The sequence below is a fragment of the Cupressus sempervirens genome, chromosome 4 (assembly GCF_028749045.1).
Source record: "Cupressus sempervirens isolate cs-2001-9-10 chromosome 4, ASM2874904v1, whole genome shotgun sequence".
Classification (NCBI taxonomy): domain Eukaryota; kingdom Viridiplantae; phylum Streptophyta; class Pinopsida; order Cupressales; family Cupressaceae; genus Cupressus; species Cupressus sempervirens.
This window is the reverse complement of record NC_143121.1, coordinates 402,619,040-402,640,773: the sequence shown is the minus strand read 5'-3', so window position 1 is coordinate 402,640,773 and position 21,734 is coordinate 402,619,040. Positions and strand designations below refer to the sequence as shown.

General features: G+C 35.3%; 1 protein-coding gene across 6 annotated transcripts in view; it reads left to right on the top strand.

Moving 5' to 3' along the window:
• Window positions 1–21,734, top strand: part of LOC149561756 (Pentatricopeptide repeat (PPR) superfamily protein) — a 308,014-nt gene that overhangs the window by 210,352 nt on the left and 75,928 nt on the right. For 5 of the 6 annotated variants that reach the window (XM_089825298.1, XM_089825301.1, XM_089825302.1 and 2 more), the window contains 2 exons: window positions 9,920–10,024; window positions 21,514–21,669. In XM_089825298.1, coding sequence (XP_089681424.1) covers window positions 9,920–10,024; window positions 21,514–21,669 — 261 coding nt within the window. The remainder of the gene's footprint in view (window positions 1–9,919; window positions 10,025–21,513; window positions 21,670–21,734) is intronic. The other variant, XM_089825300.1, reaches the window with a different exon arrangement.

Genomic DNA, 21,734 nt, shown 5'->3' with positions numbered 1-21,734 from the left:
AAGTTTGTGGTGAGGATTGGTCATAGCAACTTGCAATATTTCTTGGAGGAAAAGGATTTGAATAAGTGACAACAAAATCAGATAGAAAAGTTACATGTATATGATTTTGACATCAAGTATGTCAAAGCTAAGAAAAATATTGCGGTTAATGCATTTTCAGGAGACTTAACTACTGCAACATTACATTCCATTATGAGATTTGAGCTGATTGGAAGTCATGACTTTTAGCTGAGTATTCCAAAACTACTTTTCCTTGTGAGTTTATGGATGGTGAGAATCACGACGATAGGTATAGTGGTTGATGATGTGTTTTATTGTAATCACAAGATTTATTTGGCACCTAAATCTAGACTTAAGGATAAGATTATGATGGTTGTTTATCATACACCCTTAGCAGGTCATCCAATATATTTTAATACTTACATGTAGATCCTAGAAAGATTCACTTGGAAAGGTCATAAGGATGATGTCCTTAAGCATGTTAGGAAGTGTTTAACTTGTTAGTAGAACAAGCTTGAACATGTTTTTCCTATTGGATTATTGCTACCTGTAACTTTTGCTAAGCATAAATGGTAAAATGTGTCCATGGACTTCATCACAAGTTTACCAAGAGTGCAAGAAAAGGATAATATATTTGTTGTAGTTGATCAATTAGCTTAGGTTTCCATTTTTATGCGATTGGAGTTGATTGGAGTCTTGGACAACCTCTCAAGTAGTGAGTTCTTTTTTAGAGAGGTATTTGAGATTGCATGGTGTACCCAAGACCATTATCAATTCTGAGACAATAAGTTTCTCAATATTTTCTGGCAAGAGTTGTTCAGATCGGCAGGGACAGAGTTGACACCTAGTACTAGCTACCATCTTCATGCTGATGGTCAAACAAAGATCTCGAATAAATGGTTGGAAGGTTATCGCCGTAATTTTATGCTGTAGGTTAGTGGACAACATGAGTCAAATGACTATATTTTGGAGACTTGTTATAATTCTACATATCACACGACTATTGATATGTCACCTTTTGGGCTCTTTATGTTTATGCATCTTTGTCTCTCATTAATTTGAATTTTGATGACAACAAGGTTCCTCGTGCAAAGTACTGGTTACAAGATCATAGGGATATTCTTAATACTCTTCAAGATAATATGTAGCATGCGCAGAAGCAAAAAAATAGTATGCTGACCAACATAGGACGAGGAGGACTTCAGAGGTCAAAGATATGGTATTTGTACACCTCCAACCATATAGGAAGAGTTCATTAAAGAAGAGTCGATTGGAAAAGCCTAAACCTATGTTCTATGGCCCATACATGATAGTGAAGGGATTTGGAGAAGTGGCATATGAGCTTGAGTTTCTGCTGGATGGCTGTATTCATAATGTCTTCATGTATTATACCTCAAGAAGGCTTTTGGTCAACATGTTTTTCTTACTCTTGGATTACTCCCTTGGATGAGGAAGGGAAGCTGATTTTGGAGCCTATGGAGGTGTTGGAGGTGAGAGTAGAATCTGAGAGATAGAGTAATCCGGTTATATTTGGTTTGTTGGAGGAACTTGACACTTGAGGATGCAACTTGGGAAGGTGATATTTCATGACATGCAACTTTGCAATTACTTAAGAGCAAGCACTCCTTGGAACGGAGCATAGTAATGTCCCCTTCTTCTTAATAGTTTTCTTGGGCATTTGGTTAGCCTATTGTCTCATCTTGATAGGCAAATATTTCTTTTTAAAGGGATGCTTTGCTCGTCACAATTTATTTGAGGTGAGACATCAAAAGATAAATAAATGCTTTTATGATTTATAAAGCTAAAGTTACTTTATGTTATAAAGTGACGTTATAAAATTAAAGTGACTTTATAAATTAAATGTCACTTTTTATCCCTCATTGCTAAAAGTAATTGAATCCACCAACTTAAATGGCGATATCAGCAAAGCTCTTCTCCAATTTGGGATATGTTATGAGGAAAATATATTGAATGTAATTCTCTTGTTACTATTTCTCAGTGACTGGAGTGTTTCGAGGATGGAAACCTTGGGATAAGGAGGGATTGGAAGAAAACACACACCTGTTTGGTGGATTCAATCAGAGTTCATATTAGAGTCCAATCACAAATTTTGGGGACAAATAAGTATTTCTATAGGTGGAGTAAGGAATAGAAGCAAGTACAACTATGTCATGGATGGAGATTAGTTAGTGGCTTGAGTATGAAGACATCTTTACCACAGATTGAAGCAATAAATAGAAGACTGTAGAGACTATCTGTGACAATGGTAGCTCTCGCGATGAAGTCTTCTTCCTGCTATTTGTGTTGTGATGCCCTATTTGCATCCGCATGGTGTCCATGATCCACTCCTACGTCATCTGCACTTTCTCGTGTGCTTGTTGAGATTCATTTCCCGTGCCTTCCACGATCGTGTGCCCTTCGGGATCCATTGTTCAACTCTCTCTCCCTCTCCCTCCCTCCCTCTCTCCCTCCCTCTACTCTTCATCTGTGTCGTGCTTCCACTGATTCTGTGTGGCCTGGCGCTCCTTTGTTTTCTCTCTTGTGAGTGTTGTTTCTCGCTCGACGGGTTTTCTAGTGATCTCGCACGATGGGTTTCTGTGGCATCCTTGTGCGATGGCTTATTGGTTTCGTGTTTTTGTTTTGTGATGGTTGCAGTCCAACTGGCTCTTCCTCCCTCCTATTTGCACTTGTTGTTCTCTTCTTTCTTCGGCAGACTTAGCCTGTGATTGCTATGGGCATTCATGGGCTCTTTCTCCACCTGGGTCTACCGCAATTTTTACAGTATATCAAAGGTGATTGGTCTTTGATCATTGCAATGACCATAGGTGAATGTTGCTCGCCACAACATCAACAACATCAATTTTTGACCTACCAGAGGTTATGCGATTGGGTAATGAAGCTTGAAACCAATAATACAATGCTTAGAGAATAGGTTGCTGTACTCACAATCGAATTGTTAGAGATCAAAATGCCTACAACATTGAACACCTCGAACATCAAACGATTTTCAGGTACCTTTATCTCTAAAACAACTGGTTTAAAATCTAATGTTGAATCTGTTATTGAACAACTTGAAGGGTTGGATAAAATCAAGGAACAACAAACTGAAATGGCTACAATACACTCCTCTTTGATTGCTGAAACTGAGTAGAAGGTGAAATCATGGGCCTCTCTTTGTACTAACACAGATACTGCTGCACCCTGACTGAACTTGGATAAGATTGTACATGGAAAGATTGATGACGAGCGTGTACGTTGTGCATGTGAGATCAACTTACGTGTTCAAGGTCCCTCACCTACTGTTGACCCTATTATTGTTGGACATTCTTTCCTTTCTGACCAACTCGGTTTATCTGATATCACCTTAGATAAGTGTTAGTTTGGTACTGGAGATGCTCTTTATCAGATTTCTCTCTTTTTTTGACAGACTTTGGGCCCTTAGAGTGAAGAGAAAATTGTTCTCTCTCACCTCTAAAATCTATCTTGATGAAGATGTCATGAAGGCATAGGTTATAGAGCTGAAACAAGCATGGGGAATTGTGGTAGATGCTAGGCGAGCTAGAAAGTGGGTTGTAACAATTAGGAATCTTAGAGCAGTTGTTTGTGATTCTCCTCCTATTGGGTAGGTAGAGAGGACGACCTCCAAAACTGCATGATGGTTTCGACAGTAGTTTGACAAGAGGAAATCTCCTCTGCTTCTCAACTGTTGGAATGGTAATGACTCTTTATGGTCATTACTTGGTCTTTTTCATGATGTTGTGGGGTTCGCTGATATTTTGGCCATTATTGAGACTCACGAGAGTCCCATGTGCCCTCTTCCTAGATATCGTGGATACCAGTGGCTGTCGATTTGTAGGGATAAGATTTGTACTTCTGGTGGGGTCCGTGGGTTACGTAGAGTTGCTTGTTTGATTAGAGATGATATTTTCAGGTTTACTTCTGTGGTTCACTCTAATGCCTTTGCTAGATTCATGTGGGTCGGTATTGGGCATCGTAATCACCAACAGAGGGACATCTTTCTTTTGGTTTGTTATTTTCCACCAACCTCTTCTTCATATGCCATTAATGATGCTAAGGATGGTGACCCTTTTGGTGACCTTCAGGAGTGTATCTTGTAGTTTACTGCCTTGGGTGATATCATTATTCTCGAGGACTAGAATGCACGCACCAGGAACCTTTAGCCTCCTATACATGACCGTGGCTCTGATTTGATTTGCGCTTCTAAGATTGATCTGACCAGTATGAGACTCTAGCGCACCTTTGATTATGTTTGTGGACCTCTTTCTTGCTATGATCGTCACCTCCTTCAGCTTTGTGAGTCTTCTGGTTTGTTGATTTTGAATGGGTTATCCTTCTTCCCGGGCTTTGATCTCTTTATCTGCCGACCTCACTGTGGTGGTGTGAGTGTTGTGGACTATATCATCACCTCTTCTTCCTTCATTACCTCCATTTATTGTTTCATCATTTCTCGCCTCCCCTTTGCTGGCCATGCTCTTCTTAGTATTGATGTCCGCTTTTCTTCTCGTCTGTAGCCTTCTTTGCAGCCCTCCCCCATCTAGTCGGTCGTTGTCTGCACTCCTCATTTTTCCTATTCCGAGGGTAACGAGAGCTTTTTTCCCACCATCTTAAAAGACTCCTGACACCAGCTAGTTTTAGTGATTCGCAGGCGGCCTCGATCATGTTTGATTTACTTACTTCTGCCATTCAGGAGTCCGCTCTCCTTTCTATTCCTCATTGCTCCCTTCCTTCTCTTAGGTCTATGCGTCAGAATACTTGTCCTATGAATAAATGGTTTAATGATGATTGTAAAGCTTTTTATTGATCTGTTTGCTCTGCTTTTGAGACTCACTCCCCTGTCTTTGACCACCTACGTTTATCTTATCTCCGTTTTCCTCGCCACAAGAAGCATTCTTTTGCTTCTTCTTAGTGCAGATCCCTTTGCTCCACGCTTATTGAGAATCCCCAAAGTTTCTCGTGTACCCTTTTCCCCCATTGTCCCCCCCAACACTCCATCCTTGAATTCCACTCATTGACTTCCCACACCATGTCGTTATATGACATTCCAGGTCAGCCTTCCCTTCACTTTGTTCCACCTCCTTACTGTCATCTATTCACTTCCTCCAGTATATTTGAGGCCATTTGGTCCATGAGATACAGTAGAGCTACAGATGAGGATGGTTTCTAGGCAGAACTCCTCAATCTTGGTGCTTCAATGCTTGGTTCATATCTTCCTATACTCTTCAATAGAGTGGTTTGTACTAGGTTTCTTGAGACCTAGTCGTGGCATGTGATTTATCCTATTCACAAGTCTGGGCCTACTTCGTATCCAAGTAACTATAGGACTATCATGATCAAACATACATTTGCCAAACTTTACACCACTGCTCTAAACACCGTGTTATCTAGAGAGCTAGACAGGAAAGGTTGTAGGGCTAAAGGGCAGGCTAGTTTTCGTGTTGACTATTAGACTATGGATTACATCTTCATGATGAGGGCTATTATTGAGGAGGCTAGGCATCACTCTGAGAAAGTCCACTATTGTTTTGTAGATTTACGTAAGGCTTTTGATTCTGTTCCTAGGATGGCCTTATTTTAGAGATTTAGTTAGATTGGGATCTCAGATATGTTATTGACTGCTATTATGAAAATGTATGAGGTGACTGGTAGGCTCAGGACTTCAGAGGGTTTTTCTGATCCAATTCAGAGCATCATTGGTGTGAAGCAGGGCTTTCCTCTTTCTCCTACTCTATTCAGATTGTATATTGGCGAGCTTGAGTTTCTTGTGAACTCCTCGCATCCTAGTGATGGGTGTTATTTGCATTTGGTTTTGATCTCCATTCCCCTTTCTGCTGATGATGTTGTTCTCTTGGCCTCTTGTCTTGATAGCTGACAGAAACTCCTTAATATTCTAGCCTCTTTTTGTGATCAGCATCAACTTGTGGTCAATCTGGCTAAGACTTGTGTTATGATCTTTAACTGCTTAAAGACCTCTCATCTTCATTTCTTTTTCTAGGGGCGGGAGGTTGAGATCACATCTTCATACATGTATCTCAGAGTTAAGTTTTTAGGACCTCGCTTCAGTTTGAGACTTGCTATTCAATCCAAAATTAGTAAGGGCATGGGATCTCTAGCCATCATTGAGAGATAGTGTTTTAGACATCATTTTCAAGACATTTTGTCCAAGCTGTCCCTCTTGGACTCCTTGGTTAGACCGACCAATCTTTATGGCTTGGTTGTTTGGGGCCTTCTCTTCTTGCTTCTGATTGGGCCTCTATTGAGCGTGTTCAAACGTTGTTTTTATGGCACATCATTAGATGTCACAGACTCACCCCCCATAGCATTGTCTTAGTTGAGTTTGGAGGTCATCCTTTTAGGCTTGCGACCATTTTTGACTTGCTCTGGTTTCTCTATCGGCTTTGTGGTTTAATGGGTTTTGATGTTGATCGTCACAAATACTCTCATTTAGGATACTGTTCTTTTGTTCAAATTATGAGATCCGACATTAGCACTAGATCTCATTGTTGGTATGCCACCTCTCTGTTTGGTTCAATCGGGATAGACATTGATCGTCTCCCTCCATACCAGTTCTCACTGGATGCTCCTACTCATCTCCTCCCCTCTTGTCAGGAGTTAAATGAGTATGTTAGACAAGATATCTATAAGCAAAACACTATCACTACTTGGTATAATCTTCTTGTTGGATTATGCCCTTAGATGGCATTTTATGCAGAGCATTTTCTTCGGATTCAAAATGGTATTATTATTCGTCGTTCTTATCTCTATTGGCATTGGTGTCACACCCTTCGATTCACTTTGGGCTCCTTCAGAGTTGGTTCTTGTAATCACCTAAAAATGGTCATTTAGACTATTAGCCCCTTTTTCAGCATTTTGGCTAAATTAATTTAATCATTTACCTAGACCAAATTGCTAATAATCAATTTATTTGATTATAACCTATAGTTTGACTATGCTATCCTAAGTTCATTATTTGATTAAAAGAACATGTCCCCTTTTAATTAAATTAAAGACCCCATTCTTCTAACCCACTTAAAGTGCACACATAAAGTCCTTTTTCTATTTTGCAATTAAAAGAAAAGGCTTTGTGACTTTTGTCTTATATAACAAGTCAACTTATATTTTATTGGTTGACTTGTGTGTGCACATGGATCACTCCTCTTTTCAAATTCCACTGTTGATCATCCACCATCTTCATCTTGTTCTCTATCGTCCGTATGACTTTAAAAGGGAGAGAGCTTTCCCTCTCAAATCGATCCATCTTTTGAATATTGTGATGCTGCAACTTTTCTAATAGGTTTCTTTGGAGCTTTGTGGAGAACTTCTCTTTCTTGTCTACATTCTCTCATCCATGGCATTCTAGCTTAGCTTAGCTTTCATTTTTACATTTAGCTTAAATCATATAGTCTAATAGTTGGATTGTAACACTCTCATACATGTTTTAGCATAGCTGCATTTTGCATTCTCATCTTAGCTTAGTTTTCATACTGGCATTGCATTCTTGAGGAACTCCTTGAGACATTTGTATTCTTGCATCTTGTCTTCGGAACCTCCCATTGTATGGTTTACTAGTAAGAAGAAGAGTATTCCTAAGGCTCAGCTGAGAGCCCTTGAACTTGAAATACACTCTCTTGCACTCTCTGGATAGGGAGCTCTAAGCCGGCATCCCAGCATTCCAAACTCATGGAATTGTTTGGATAGAAGGGTTTAGAGTGGGACACTTTTGAGTGTATAGTTCTCACCATCGTCGAGTCCGAATTGATCACCATTTGGACAGAGAGGATCGGGTTTGTAGATTGTGTACTTTGGCAAAGGTCAAGACCGAGACCCATTTCTTATTTCGTTGCCCTATCTACTATGAGATCAGAGGGAGATTTTATTGTCTTTTTAGAGATTGTTTCTCTCTTTCTAAGTTCTTCAGCTATGTTGATCAATGGTGTCTTGCACTTTATCTTCAAGAGGCCACCCAACTTCGTGAGCATACCTTTTAGTTAACCACATCTTAGGACCACACTTCAAACCAGCTTATCATTGCCTTTTTCTCCCCATTGTCTTAGTCATGGGGCATGAAAAGGCCTTCCAACATCACTCCTTCCAGATCGGTCAAACATTGTACTAGTCTTTCTAGGCAACAACACTCCTCCAGCGGGCCTTGATGGCATTCTATCAGTTTGTATCATCCACGGTTATATCCTTCTTTAACTGACTACTTTGTACCAAGGAAGGATTCTTAGTCCTTACCTTGAGTTTCTTGGTCTTGATCTTGTTTTGTTTCTTTTTTGTTATTGTTTGGTGATCCTGCTGTTGTCGACTCTTCTTTTTATATGCTCAGTTCCATAAACCTTTGAGGTTTTTTGTTAGACATTAATATTATTATCTTATCTATGAAGTTCAAATTTAAGCAAATTTTTACCCTTTTGAACTTCATCCGAATTTTATGATATTTAATATAATACTGTTATTTATAATAATATTATTTTTATTTTGATGTAATATTGAGTTATTTAGTTTAATTATTTAGCAATGTCAAACTATTTTGACAATTTTGTGGATATATTACTTATATTTAAAAATAAATAAATTTATATAAGTTAAATTTAATGTCTTTTCTTTTTCAAATTTTTACCCTTGCCGAATTTCATCTGAATTTATTATCAATGAACTCGAATTCGAAATCAAACCTTGTGACTTAGAAGTACAAGATGAGTTGGGTTTTTTCCAAAATACATTTGTTAGAGGTTGGTGGGTGTGGGCATTAAGGGTCTTTATAACCTGCATTCGATAGGGAGAATGATCATAATGGAGGCATCTGAATATTAGAGACAGCTGAGGCTGTGTGCCTAGGGTTTAAGACATTCTAGGTATTCAATTCTGGAGAACAAAGTTAGTTTTTCTTATCACTGTTGCTGGGTATCTTTGAACACTTATTGCAGGCAGTGTTCACATAGAACTGTAAAACGTGGGAAGAAATCAAAGTTTTAAATTGAGTTCTGAACAGGTGCTATTCTTTCACCAGCCATTCACAATCACAATACCTTGTCTGGAGCATATCAAATTCACTGGTTACCCATTTCAAGGTTTATGAATTGAGGTATTTAAAAACTCAGAATCTTATGCCATCTTACATTGCATTGTAATGGTTGCAATCTGAATTTACATGGAAGTCTGAAGTAATCAAATGTCTAAACTCTAAGACTGAGAGAGGCCTGCGACATGTTTGGTGAGATTCTCAGTAATTTTAAAAGGTTATGAAAGTAAAATTGTCTTCCCAGCTGGTTTTTACAATGCTATTTTTGTGCACTGGTAATCTGAAAGTGACAGTCATATGTTTGACAAACTGTCTCCATTAGGAACCATGGTCCAAAGCTAGTTTCTTTCTATGTTTTCGATGTAATGCTGGTGTGTAAAGCTCTGCTATAATGGTGAGAATTGGAGCTCAAATGTTACACGATTTGTTCTTGTTTTCTGATTACCAATGAATACATTAGATTTCTATTCCCACATGTTTGACAAAATACCTATGCAATTTGTTTGTGTTTTGTAATACCTTTTGGCATAAGGGGAAATCAGAAACATCAATTTAGACTCTACAAAAACCGTTTGATGTAACACTAAAGTTGCTAAAGTGAAAAAAGTCTAGAATTAGATAGGGATCTTACAAATAGCTCATGTCCAGAAATACTAAGCCATGGAATCTGCTATATAACTATGGAATTTCGTGGATAATTTGAATGCATTTTCATGTATGAATATTCATAGGAATGGTTATATTAAACATGTTTTGTTTTAGGGATACTTTGTCTGAAGGATATCTATGTCTGCTTTCTACCTATTTCTGGCATTTTTTTGCACATTTTTACTTGTCTCAAGCAAGCAGAGAATAACATATTTTTTTTTGGTGCAGTACTACAAAAAGATGCAAATGTCAAACATTCCACCAAAAAAAAATGTGCTTATCGCACTTATCAATGTTTATGTGAACAATGACCAACTTTCTAAGGCAAAGGAGGTACCAAGTTCATAGCCATCACATGTTTGAGTATTAAAATTTCCTTGCAAATTAGGATCAGTATTCTATAGAGACTGTTAACTGTCAAGGGACCTAGTTTAACATCTGCACTCAAGTAAACTACGCTTTTAAAAAATCTGTCAAGGCTGCAATTATTTATGTTGAAGTGTGTTTGGAGTAACTTAATATACTAGGGTATCTATGTCACGTGGAACTAAAAAATAGAAAATAGTAAAGTCTTGTTGAGATTGAATGAATATTTTGGTGCTACTGAATTCTAGCTCAAATCTAAGCTGGTAGACATGCATGGACTTTCATTATGTACTTATCTAATTGTTTTTAAAAAAGCACAATATTTCTTGTCTTACAAAGTATTTGATCAGTTCCTAAAATAGTTTAAAACAGAAACTTCGAATCTCTCAAAATAGGTCATTTGCAGCTTTTTTTAATTAGCAGGATTCAATTTTAATAATGATACTTTAGATAGTAAAAAATTGTACAGAAATGTGGGTCTACATCAGGACTGGAAAAAGGAATTATTTAACTGCATGTTGTGTTGTAATGTCCCCTTTCCAACTAGAATTTAATTAAAAATTAGTAGATGAAAAAATAATAACAAATACAATTTATTTATTAAAATTAATTATGTTATTAATATATTATATTAATTGTTATAATACAATATAATGTTATAAATGAATATAATAGTATTATAATTATAATTTATTATTAATAAATAATAATGTAAAATTATATATTGATGAATACATATAATAGTATTATAATTATACAAAGTTACACCGACAAAGGGATGCAGCAGTGTAGGGGGATGCCGGGACGAGTTTCGGTTGTGGAAAAAAAGGGAGCTCAGTTTGGGGATGGCGGGGGTGCAGAGTGTTGGGGGGGAGGGGCAGGAGAGGTGGAGGAGGTTGCATAGTGTATATGCATGACTGAAAATGCTAATTATGAAATGATATTTCAATATGACATACCAAATATAGAAAATTGAAATGCAATTCATGAACCATAAGTTCAAACTTGAAACATTATAACCATTACCAATGACCATTGAACTTAGTAAAATACTAAAACTTTTAAACATAATAATGATAATGATAAATGAAAAATATAAACCACACATAGTACCATGTAAGTCAACCATTGACTATCAATTTATCAAATGACAAAGATGAAAAATTCAAAATTCATTGTTCAAATATGAAAATCATATATCATAAAGATACTCATGATGACAATGAGCCGAGCAGCAGGAAACAATGAAATGAAATAATGTATCATAGCCATATCAAAGTGAGTACAATCGACAAAATGACAAAATGTCAATAATGAGAATATAATCATCCCAACTGCTCTTTAATCATCCCCTATACCGAAGTCCTCCTCACTAGAACTACTAGACTCCTCGTGGGTAGGAATCTGATCCTCCAAAGGAACACCAACTAGCCCTACATTGACATCTGCTGCATTGTGATCCTCATCAATTTGAGCTGGATCCTCTGGATCTACATCCCATCGTGCTGCTGGGCTCTCCTTGTACCTGCATATCTTGCAATCTTTGAGCTGTAAGAAACCGTATACAACAAAAAACTTCTTTGCTCTCTTAGAGGTAAGTTTGTTTGTCTTAACATAGTGGATGAAGTTATAGGTGGACTAGTTCCTTTTTGCAGCTGAGGAGCTAGAAATCTGAGAATGCTAGATTTCTAGTGGCTTCCATGTTCCTATCCATTTACATTTTGCATTGCATTGAGGTTAGATTTGAATATCTTAGGGCATTTGTAGGCATTTAGAAATCAGTTGTGTAAGTTTTGTAATCTGATTTATATCAGAATCTTATATCAAAATGTTGTCAGAAGGAATTAGAATATCATTGAACATCATAGAAGGCATTGCCCTAATGTCTTATTGTTATAGATGCATATTTTCTCATTTGTAACTAATGTTATATCTTTCATAAAAGATACAAAAAACATTTGCATATTCATTGATTAGATGTTTTGGAGTCCTTTGTGACCATATTATTAACGTTTGGCATTTAGAAAGCAATCAGTATTTAGATCTGCAATATATCCCTTGTGTGTAAAGTGTTTGACGAAATTCTCAGGTTAAGAAATCAGAAAATTAAAATCAGAATTGCAAGGGATAATTACATTATCCCTCCCTTACAAATGAGTATAAAATATTTATTCTTGTCTAATGTATCTTCTAATGTGTCTTTTCTTTTCCTAAATGATTTATCCTTTATACCATACCCATATATGGGTGTGTCTTCTCAAGACATATCTCTTCTTTTAATAGCACCGGTTCATTACATTTAATAACTTATTATTATTATTTTCAAATAATAATTTTATTCATACATCGATAGCTTGTATTTCATCGGGCTATATGGTATTGGATGCAGCTATCCTCCCACAGAAATGTAGAGTTGACCAATTTTCAATCGAAAACATCATGGATATTTTTGAAAATTTCAGTGTTTGATCTTTATGATCTGCATAGTTTGTAGTCAAAAACTGCAAAAAATTTGGAAAAATTTCACTATGTTTTCGTGAATTTGGAAAAAAAAAGTTTGACTTTGTTTTGTCTTTAGTGTCTTTTTTTGTGGGAGACTAGCTTGTCCCTATGGTATTTTGGACACGGCTATCCTCCCACAAAAATGTACAGTTGACCAATTTTCAAAAGATCAAAACATCATGGATTTTTTTGAAAATTTGAGCATGTGATCTTCATGATCTGCATAGTTTGTATTCAAAACTGCAAAAATTTTGGAAAATTTTCTCTATTTTTTAGTGAATCTGGAAAGGAAAAAGTTAGACTTTGTTTTTTCTTTGGTGCTTTTTTTGTGGGAGATTAGCCTGTATTTTGGACGCAGATATCCTCCCACAAAAATGTATAGTTGACCAATTTTTAGAAGATTGAAAACATCATGGATTTTTTTGAAAATTTCAGCGTTTGATCTTCATGATTTGCATAGGTTGTAGTCGAAAATTGCAAAAAAAATTGGAAAGCCGACATGTTTTTAATTTAAAAAAACCACTTTTATGTTGATGCCTCTTAAGAAAATTATCATTGTTGCAATGATAATCGAATGCTTGCCTTTCTTTGGCAATAATAATTTTATAATACCTGTGTCTATTTGCTTCACGTAGGTGAACCAACGCGCGGATTGTTGTGAATGAAAAGAATGGCTGATTGGTCTGTGTCTTCAATTACGGATAACTCCAGCACTTTGCTTGTTGGTTTCGTCTAGTCTTTTTTGGCGGGAATCTCTTTCGTTTGCATCTTTCCTGACATGGTGGAGTGCTCATTCGAGTGTGTTAAGACTGGGCTGAGGATTATTTCCCCCAAACATATCCCATGATTTAATCCATGCAGCAGTCGGGCATGGCTTGGGGATTGTAGAAGACTAATTTCTTGAGATCAAAAGAATCACCTGATTGTTCTTTGTGTCAAGACCTTACTGTGAATTGCGAAGAGATCTTCAGCAAATTTCTAACAATATTGAGGGTCAATTGTACCAAAATTCTTGAGGAATTTTGCATTAAAGAATATAAGCATCTATGCTTTGAACATCAAATCCATCATCGTTTGTTTCCACGTTTCCACCTTCTCATTTGTTTCGAACTGGGTGTTTACTATCAATTGTCCCTTTGGGTGCTTTGTAGGTTTGTTGTGGTACTGCTGTGGTATTGGATTGAATGTTTCTTATAATATCAAAACAGGCTTCAATCTAAGAATGCCCTTTCTATGATAGTGTTTCATTGGACACACCAAGAAGAGCCTCAATAATCAATGATTGGAGAGCATTTTATCTAGCTTTTGATGCTTGGATGCACATTCAACTATATATTTCTGCCCTTGCCTTTTTATGTTTCTGTATATTTTATTTGTGCCGGCTTCTTCCAAATACCTGAAATTGAGATATGATCTCTCTTGATTCTCTTGAATGATAAGTGCTTGGATGGCTGGATACGAGGTTCTAATTGCAACTTTACACTCTCCCTTTACTGACAACTATCACTATTGACGATTCAATTTATAGAGATGAATTTGGGCATTGCTGTCATGTCCCCTTTCTAGCGTCATAACTTCTACTGGAGATTCGCCTATCATTGACTCTCGTAGGCAAATGATTTTGGAGAGAGAGTCATTCTAGTGCCAGATGATTACATTCTTTCTCACGGAGAGTTATAATCCAGTAAGTGGGGCCTACTTGTTCTAATGACGAATTGAGATTGTACTTTTAACTTTATAAAGTTATTTCTTTTTATAAAGTTAATTAATAATAAAATACATTATAATAAGTTATTATAACAAGTTGTTCTAGAAGCTTCCAGCGACTTCTCAAAAAAGTAAATAAATAGAGGGCAGGGGGCATCCATTGGAAGCAAGCGGTTTTGAGGATTCTACTTCTATTTCAGTTGGAGCAATTTGTAGTCATTTGGTCTGCAAATTCTCAATTTATCTCTGGGAACAAAAACTCCCATTGATAAGCAATTTTGAGGGTGTGAAATATCACCCAAATTATTGCAAACACTGGAGGTGACATTACAGTCACTTCACCTGGGCAGAGATCTGTGGCTTAAGGCCAAATTTTGTGATTTGTTGACATTGGAGGGAGCAGCTAACTATTGCCAGACTGGAGGAACTTGAAGGGAACTGGAAACACGTTTGTGATCATTAATCCCCATACCTGGTCGAATTTGCAGGCAAATTGATACTTGGTTATACCTGCACCCGGATTGCTTAGTCCACAGCCAGATTGGCATCTCGGTGGAAAATATAAATTTAAATAAAAGGGCGCAGCGTGGGCAGACAGTAGAAGGAGGGAGGAACAGATCGGGGGCGGATTGAGGAGATCCAGACCCATCCTTCCGACCGTTTCCATTAGCGGCAAACAAGCGATTATTATTAGGCGGAAATCTGCGACTTCCTGATTACGGTTTTGGTGCTTCCGAATGTATTTCGTGGAGTATGGGGAATGATGACAAATCGCAGGTCTAAATAGTTGAGAGCTTCATCATAAGTCAATTTTTGATTATTGGCAAGGATTTATAAATTTCGGGTCATGATTACAGTCGAAGGTGCATCCAAGAAAGGTCGAACTTCTTTAACAGATAGGAACGAATCAGTCAAGATCAGTTTTAAGGGTGGAATTTGCCAACAACACTTCATATGAGGCTCGAATTACAGGTTTTCGATATTTCCTTGGTTATTAAAAATTATAAATAACTCATCTTATCCTTTGCAATCTAGCTTGTGGTGTACCTGATTTGTTATTCATTTCAAATTGGATTGTTATTGGGAACAAGAAGAACTGGTTATTCTATAATAAGATCTAATTCTGGATACTAGTGGCATCATCATAATCCATTAAATTTGTTACAACTAGTTCAACTGGTGAATTGTTTGAATCATTATTTGTGTATATTTGATAAATTTCCACAGTTTAGTATTGTTCTTTAGTGGCCATCACAGTAAGGGTCATCACAATTGCATAAGCTAGATTGTGAAAAGATCAGTGCATTCTCCTGACTGTGAGGAGTATTTTTTATCAATGGCACTCAAATGATGACTATATTGCAACTATGATTATGGCATCTGAATCTGATCGTGGTACTTCTGCTTCAGCAAAGTTATATATCTGTTTAGATATTGGGCATATGATTAGTGCTTGATCATTGTTATCATCTCTGTCTTTTATTTAGTATCTATGAGAAACTTAGAGTATTGATTGTATTGTATGAATTAAGAAAACGATGCTTGAACTCTCAAGGAGTTAGTAATATCTGAATTGTTTTGGTAATCCACTCAAGCTTTAAGATCGTTGTACAGAATCTTTGATTATTGAATAATAGGATCAATTTCGAGTGTGTTTGTGTTTTTCCCTTAATTTTTGTTCTTCCATATAAGGAGTGGTCCCACATTTTCTCACTCTTCATAAAAATGGAGACCAAAATTAAGGGTCCATCAATATATAAGCATTAATGAAATTTCGTGCATAAGCCAAAAATAAAATAAAATAGCATTATTCACTTAGGAACTCCTTGTGTCTCATTGCCTAATGGATAGGGAGTGTGCACAGGGGGAGGAGATCTTGGTCACGTTGGGGCAAGAGAATCCCAATATGGATATAGATCTAAGGGGGCCCCAAGTTGAGCATGTCTAAACTCGAGCAATAGTAAATCTAACTTCCATTATACAATTTGACACAAGGAAAATTGTTGATATTCAATGTTACTAATATTATTAAATAATAGAGATTTGGGAATCTTTGAGTAAACAAAGAGTGTGCACAAGGGGAGGAGTAAATCGGTAGCGTTGGAGCAAGAGAATCCCAATATGGATAAAGATCAGAGGGAGCCCGAGGCTAAGCGTGTCGAAACTGGAGCGATAGTGAATCTACTATCCACTACGGAATTAAACATGTACCTAGTGGGTAGGGAGGGTGCATAGGGGGAGGAGTAAATTGGTCACGCTAGGGCAAGATAATCCGAGTATGGATAAAGATCGGAGAGAACACCTAGCTGAGCATGTCCAAACTTGAGCAAGAGTAAATCTACCACCCACTACGGAATTAGGCACCCTATCGTGGTATGAGCTATAGGAAAGTTGTTAAAATACACCTCCACGAACTTTTGATTTTCAAACAAGAAAAGGGAGCACAATCTTCATGGTCAAAGTTGGTACCACATTTCCTTAACCCTTTCTTATTTCAGATTGTAAAAAAGAATCTAATAGAGTTTTAACATGTATACTCTGTATCTACATCGTGTCTTTAAGCATTACTATGTTTTCTTCGTGTTTTCATGCATTTATGTGTCTACCTCTTGTTTGCATTGTGCCTTCATGCATTAATATGTCTATTTTGTGTATGCTTTGTGTTTTCATTCAAATATTCTTGTACAGGCTTTCATAAATTAGCATGCATACTTTAGAAAATGCTTAACGCACATGCAGGAAAGAAAATGAATTTGAGTTGTAAATTGCTTGAAGACAAGCAAATTCGAGAGGGGGGACTATGATATCCCTACTACTATAAGATTTAATAATTAAATGAATAATTAAAGAGAGATAAAATACTAAATAATGATATAATAACAATCAAATTATAATATGACACAATATATTACATAATGATAATAATGTAATATTCTAATAATGAAATAATACTATATTAAATTTATATATATTAATATTATATTAAATTTTATAATATATATATAAATTGAAGAGTATATCATTACACATATAAATAAAAAATTATTACTATTAATAAATAACAAGAGCTTTTTGCGAGCTTGAGTCCCTATCTTCTAGACTTTTGGGGTATCTTCTTGAAATAGTTAGGTGGAAACTTACTTTCACAAGAGTTCAAGATGACTTTGTGCCTTTGCTTTTCTTCTTTTTCCCTCGTACATTTCTAATTTCAAAGTAATATTAATGTCTATAACTGATATTTAATATATGTCAAGAAGTTAGAAGAGAATTGTAATATATATCAAGTGGAGATTGGTTATAATATAACAATCACAAAACTAAAAATTACTTTTTATCAATGACAATGTAATACAAAAATAAGAATTACTTGGATTTTTAATTAAACTATTTAACTGAATTTTTATTTTTTAATACGAAAAGTTACATTGTCAATTAAATTTGTTAATTTTTTACAATATATTGTATTTTTTTTAAAATATTTAGATAAATCATTTATCTATTTTTGAAATATCTCAAATTGAAAGGAAAATTTTGAAATTAAAAATCTCTAAACTTCAGAAATTAATTTCTTATTTTTTGAAATGTGATATTTTTAACTATATTTTGAAAAAACTATTTCTAACCTATAAAAAATTTAAAGAAAAAAAATACGAATCTCTAAACTCTAGAAATTAATATTTGTTTTAATTAACATTTATTTTATGTTTCAAGACAAACAAATTTGCAATTAAAATGTGATTCAAATAAATAATTATTTCTAGCGAAGATGGGAACATGGTAATATTGGAATATATTTAAACATTAATTTACCTCGTCACTGTGGTGTTGAGTATATAATTAGTGCAGATATGTTAAAAATAAAATTACCTAGTAATGTAGAGGGACGTGAAACCAAGGAGTGCCCATTCGGTGTGTGAATATGGCCTTTAAATACAACATGATGGTTCACGAAAATTAAAATTTGTCAGAATTCTAGCAAGTATTAAATGTATTCTCATCTATTAATTTGTTTGATTTTTTCAATTTAAAAAACGAAATTTATGCTCCCCTGAAACACATTTCGTTCTAACCACTGTTAGTGTGCACTCGCAGACTGAGACTTGCAGAGTGGCAGTAGCCCTCATTAGCTCAGTGTACTTTAATTTGCTCAGTGCTTTTATGGACACGTGGTTGAAGAATCAAATCAAATCAGACAAAATTATTAACTGCGTACTGATCGTCTTTGCATTTTTGTATTTTTTTCAATTTGAAAAATTGAAATTAAGCCTACGAAAATAGTCTTCTACCAATCAGCAAAAAATATTTTTATTTAGATAAATGATTTAAAAAATATAGTCTTAAACTTTTGTAAAGTGATGGATATTGAAAAAAAATACAAAATACTCTTGCACAAATATTCATTCAAAAAAATCATATAAAAAAACATTTCTCAAAGTTATCTAGATATTCAATTGAATAAAGATATAAATCTTGTATTTATATATAAAATTAAAAATGCATGAAATAATATTTATAAATAAAGAAATTAAAAATATTTATACTAATAAAAATATATAAAATAAAATGAATAGAAATTATTTGTTTTTATAAAATATTGTTGACTTTCGTTTCTCCCACTGGCTTTTACTTCGACATAAATTTATAAAAAATTAAATAATTTCATAAATTTATAAAAAATAAATCTTAACTAATATCTATTTTTATAGCTTCCAAATATGCTTCCCGAACTTTAAAATTTAAAAAAGGAAAAAGAAATCTCGCCTTCTTGACTGTAAAATAAATAAACAACGTATTAATAAATTTCATTTTTATCATAAAAAATCAGTGGGAACATCAGAATTCCTTTTAAGGTGACAGTGACTTGGGATAAATGCATAATAATATGTTTGACAGTGTCAGTGACATGTCGCTTGCTACACATTAAATACATTCACTGTTAAAATATGTCATTTTTCTACAGTTTTCAATTAAAACAAAACAACTTTTGCCCAGGAAATTGGCATCCAGCCAATGACAATTCAAAAATTGCAATGTGATAAATCGACTAAAAAATAATCAGTTCCTAACCTTAGCTCGGAACTATATTTCTGTCATGAAATAAATTAATACTATTAGCTAGGGGGTGAAAAGAAAACATTAGTTCGCTGCCTTAAGGCAGGGACCAATAATTATAATATTAATATTAATAAAAAAATATAATAAATTAAATGAAAGGACGCACCCTTTCTCTTAGTCAGATATAAAAAAATAGTCCACACAAATAATGGGATTATGGATGAAAGAAATTGGCAAAAAAATGAAAAATTTAAGGCCGGCCAGACAAGGGTCATCACATACTGTCTGTCAAATATGGGTTTTTAGTATTTACCGTTGCTGCTTGCACAATGTTTAGCCTTGATGATGTCACATAGTGTTGGCTGCTAAACATTGACCTGCAGGATGTCTGACTGTCAAAAGTTTGTGTGGCGCTTTCCTTTATGCTATAACCACCTTTCATCTGTTTGCTGATGAAGTATCTTTCTTCCTTGAATTCCCTGAGGATGTATATCTGCTACTTTATTTGCCTCTTCTTTTAATCTTCTTGTACTTTCCTTCCTGATTCGCATCCTTGAGAATGAAAAATGAGGGTATATCCTTGATGGCACACTTGGTATACACTAAGAAGATTATTTTTCAACCCTTCAATTTATAAAACCTTCTCAGTTTTAAATTTTCTATTTTTCTGAAGCATTGTCCTTTAAGTTTAGTGCCCCTCTATTTACTCTTTTTAAGTTTAGGAACTTTCTTGTCTCCTGTGATGTGACTAGATCGACCACTGACAATATACTGCTGATTTTCCTTATTTTGAGCATGGAAAGCTGTGTGCACAAGTATGCACGTTTTTTATTTTGGTCCTTTTGTTTGGCCGTCAGATCCTGCTTGTTCTGTCTAGGTGATTCCACAAAGCCATTTTGACGCTAGCATGTTACATGTCCGAAATTGTTGCACTAAAAGAATATACATTTTATTCTACTAAAGGAGACACGTGTTGTACTGTTATAGTTTCTACTCGAAGACCCAGAAGGACTCGTATTCGTGTTCCAATCAACATCACTTTCTTGCATCTTGCAATCCATTGCTTTATGATCAAAGGGATTATGCAAAAAGCAATTACCAAAGAAATAATATTGAAATGTGATCATGTGTGTCTGCATTGGAGGAAAGGACTATATAAAATTTTCCTTGTTTACTTTGAGCTTGATTTCTTTGGGACATTTGTTTCTTTCATTTTTTATTGGACTTTTGAGAGTACTTTCATAGCTTCTCAATTTTTTCTCATTTTCTTTCTTTGGTGGCTCTTTGAATGAATGAAGGATTTTAATGATGTTGACCAGACCAAGCAGTCTAAGGGACCATAGAATCACAGCCTTAAGCTAAACTCCAAATTCCATTTCTTGTCTGAGCTCCTGCTATGAATCTTGATAATCAAACTAGTAGTTTGGTTGATATTATCCTCCCTGATAAACTGTGCATGATGTCTTCCTTTGAACTGATTTCGTACTGTGCCTGGATGTCATCATATGCTGTTGTCATTCAGTCTCAATTGCACCTGTCTTGTAAAACCTGCAAACCCTTTCTCCCCGCTCCTCTTGGGCCTTTTCCATCTACTGGTCTTGCATCGGAGATGATGAGAGCCCACCCTCAACTGAGCCGCCAACAATCTAGTGTTCGCTTTTGGAAACTCGATCTTTCTTATTTTTCATATACAAGATTTGTCTCTATGAATTGTGATGTCTGTCCTTTGATGATATCATCTAAGATCTCAGTACTCTTTTCAAACTTGAGGCATCCGTTGAACATAGTGGTTGCCTTTTCTTGTTCCTTCCTCAAGGAATAATTTTGGATTGTAAACTCTCACAATTTTCTTTCTTTTTATTTAATATCATCATATCCATCCAAATATTCAAATGTTTCTCAAGTAAATATGTAATGCCTGTATTATGAGAATTACTTGCCATTTGTTATATTCTAATATTAATTAGGTTTATACTAGTGTCTAGACAAATTGAACTTGAAACTCTTCTGCTGCTAGTTTACATCATTTATAAAAATAACCTATACATTAGTTTCAATTATGACCTTAAAATGATTATATAATATATAATGAGGTATTTTCTATGGTGTCATCTGTGAAAATTAATAGAATTTCTTTCTTTCTTTCTATTGGGTACTTTTCTTGTATAACTGATGATGGTTTGTTGGAGCAGATTGCTAAGGATCCAAGAATAAAGCATAAATACTCCAAGAGCGCCCTGATAACAGCACTTGCTTCAAATGGAAGAGTTTCTGAAGCATTTGAACTATATAAGGAAATAAAGAAAGTAGGTGCAGTTCCAGAGCGAAAAGCAATCAGGCTTCTACTTGTGAGTACAGATTAAATTTTTACCGAGCCTTGATACATTTCTAACAAACATATGCAAGCAGAGAA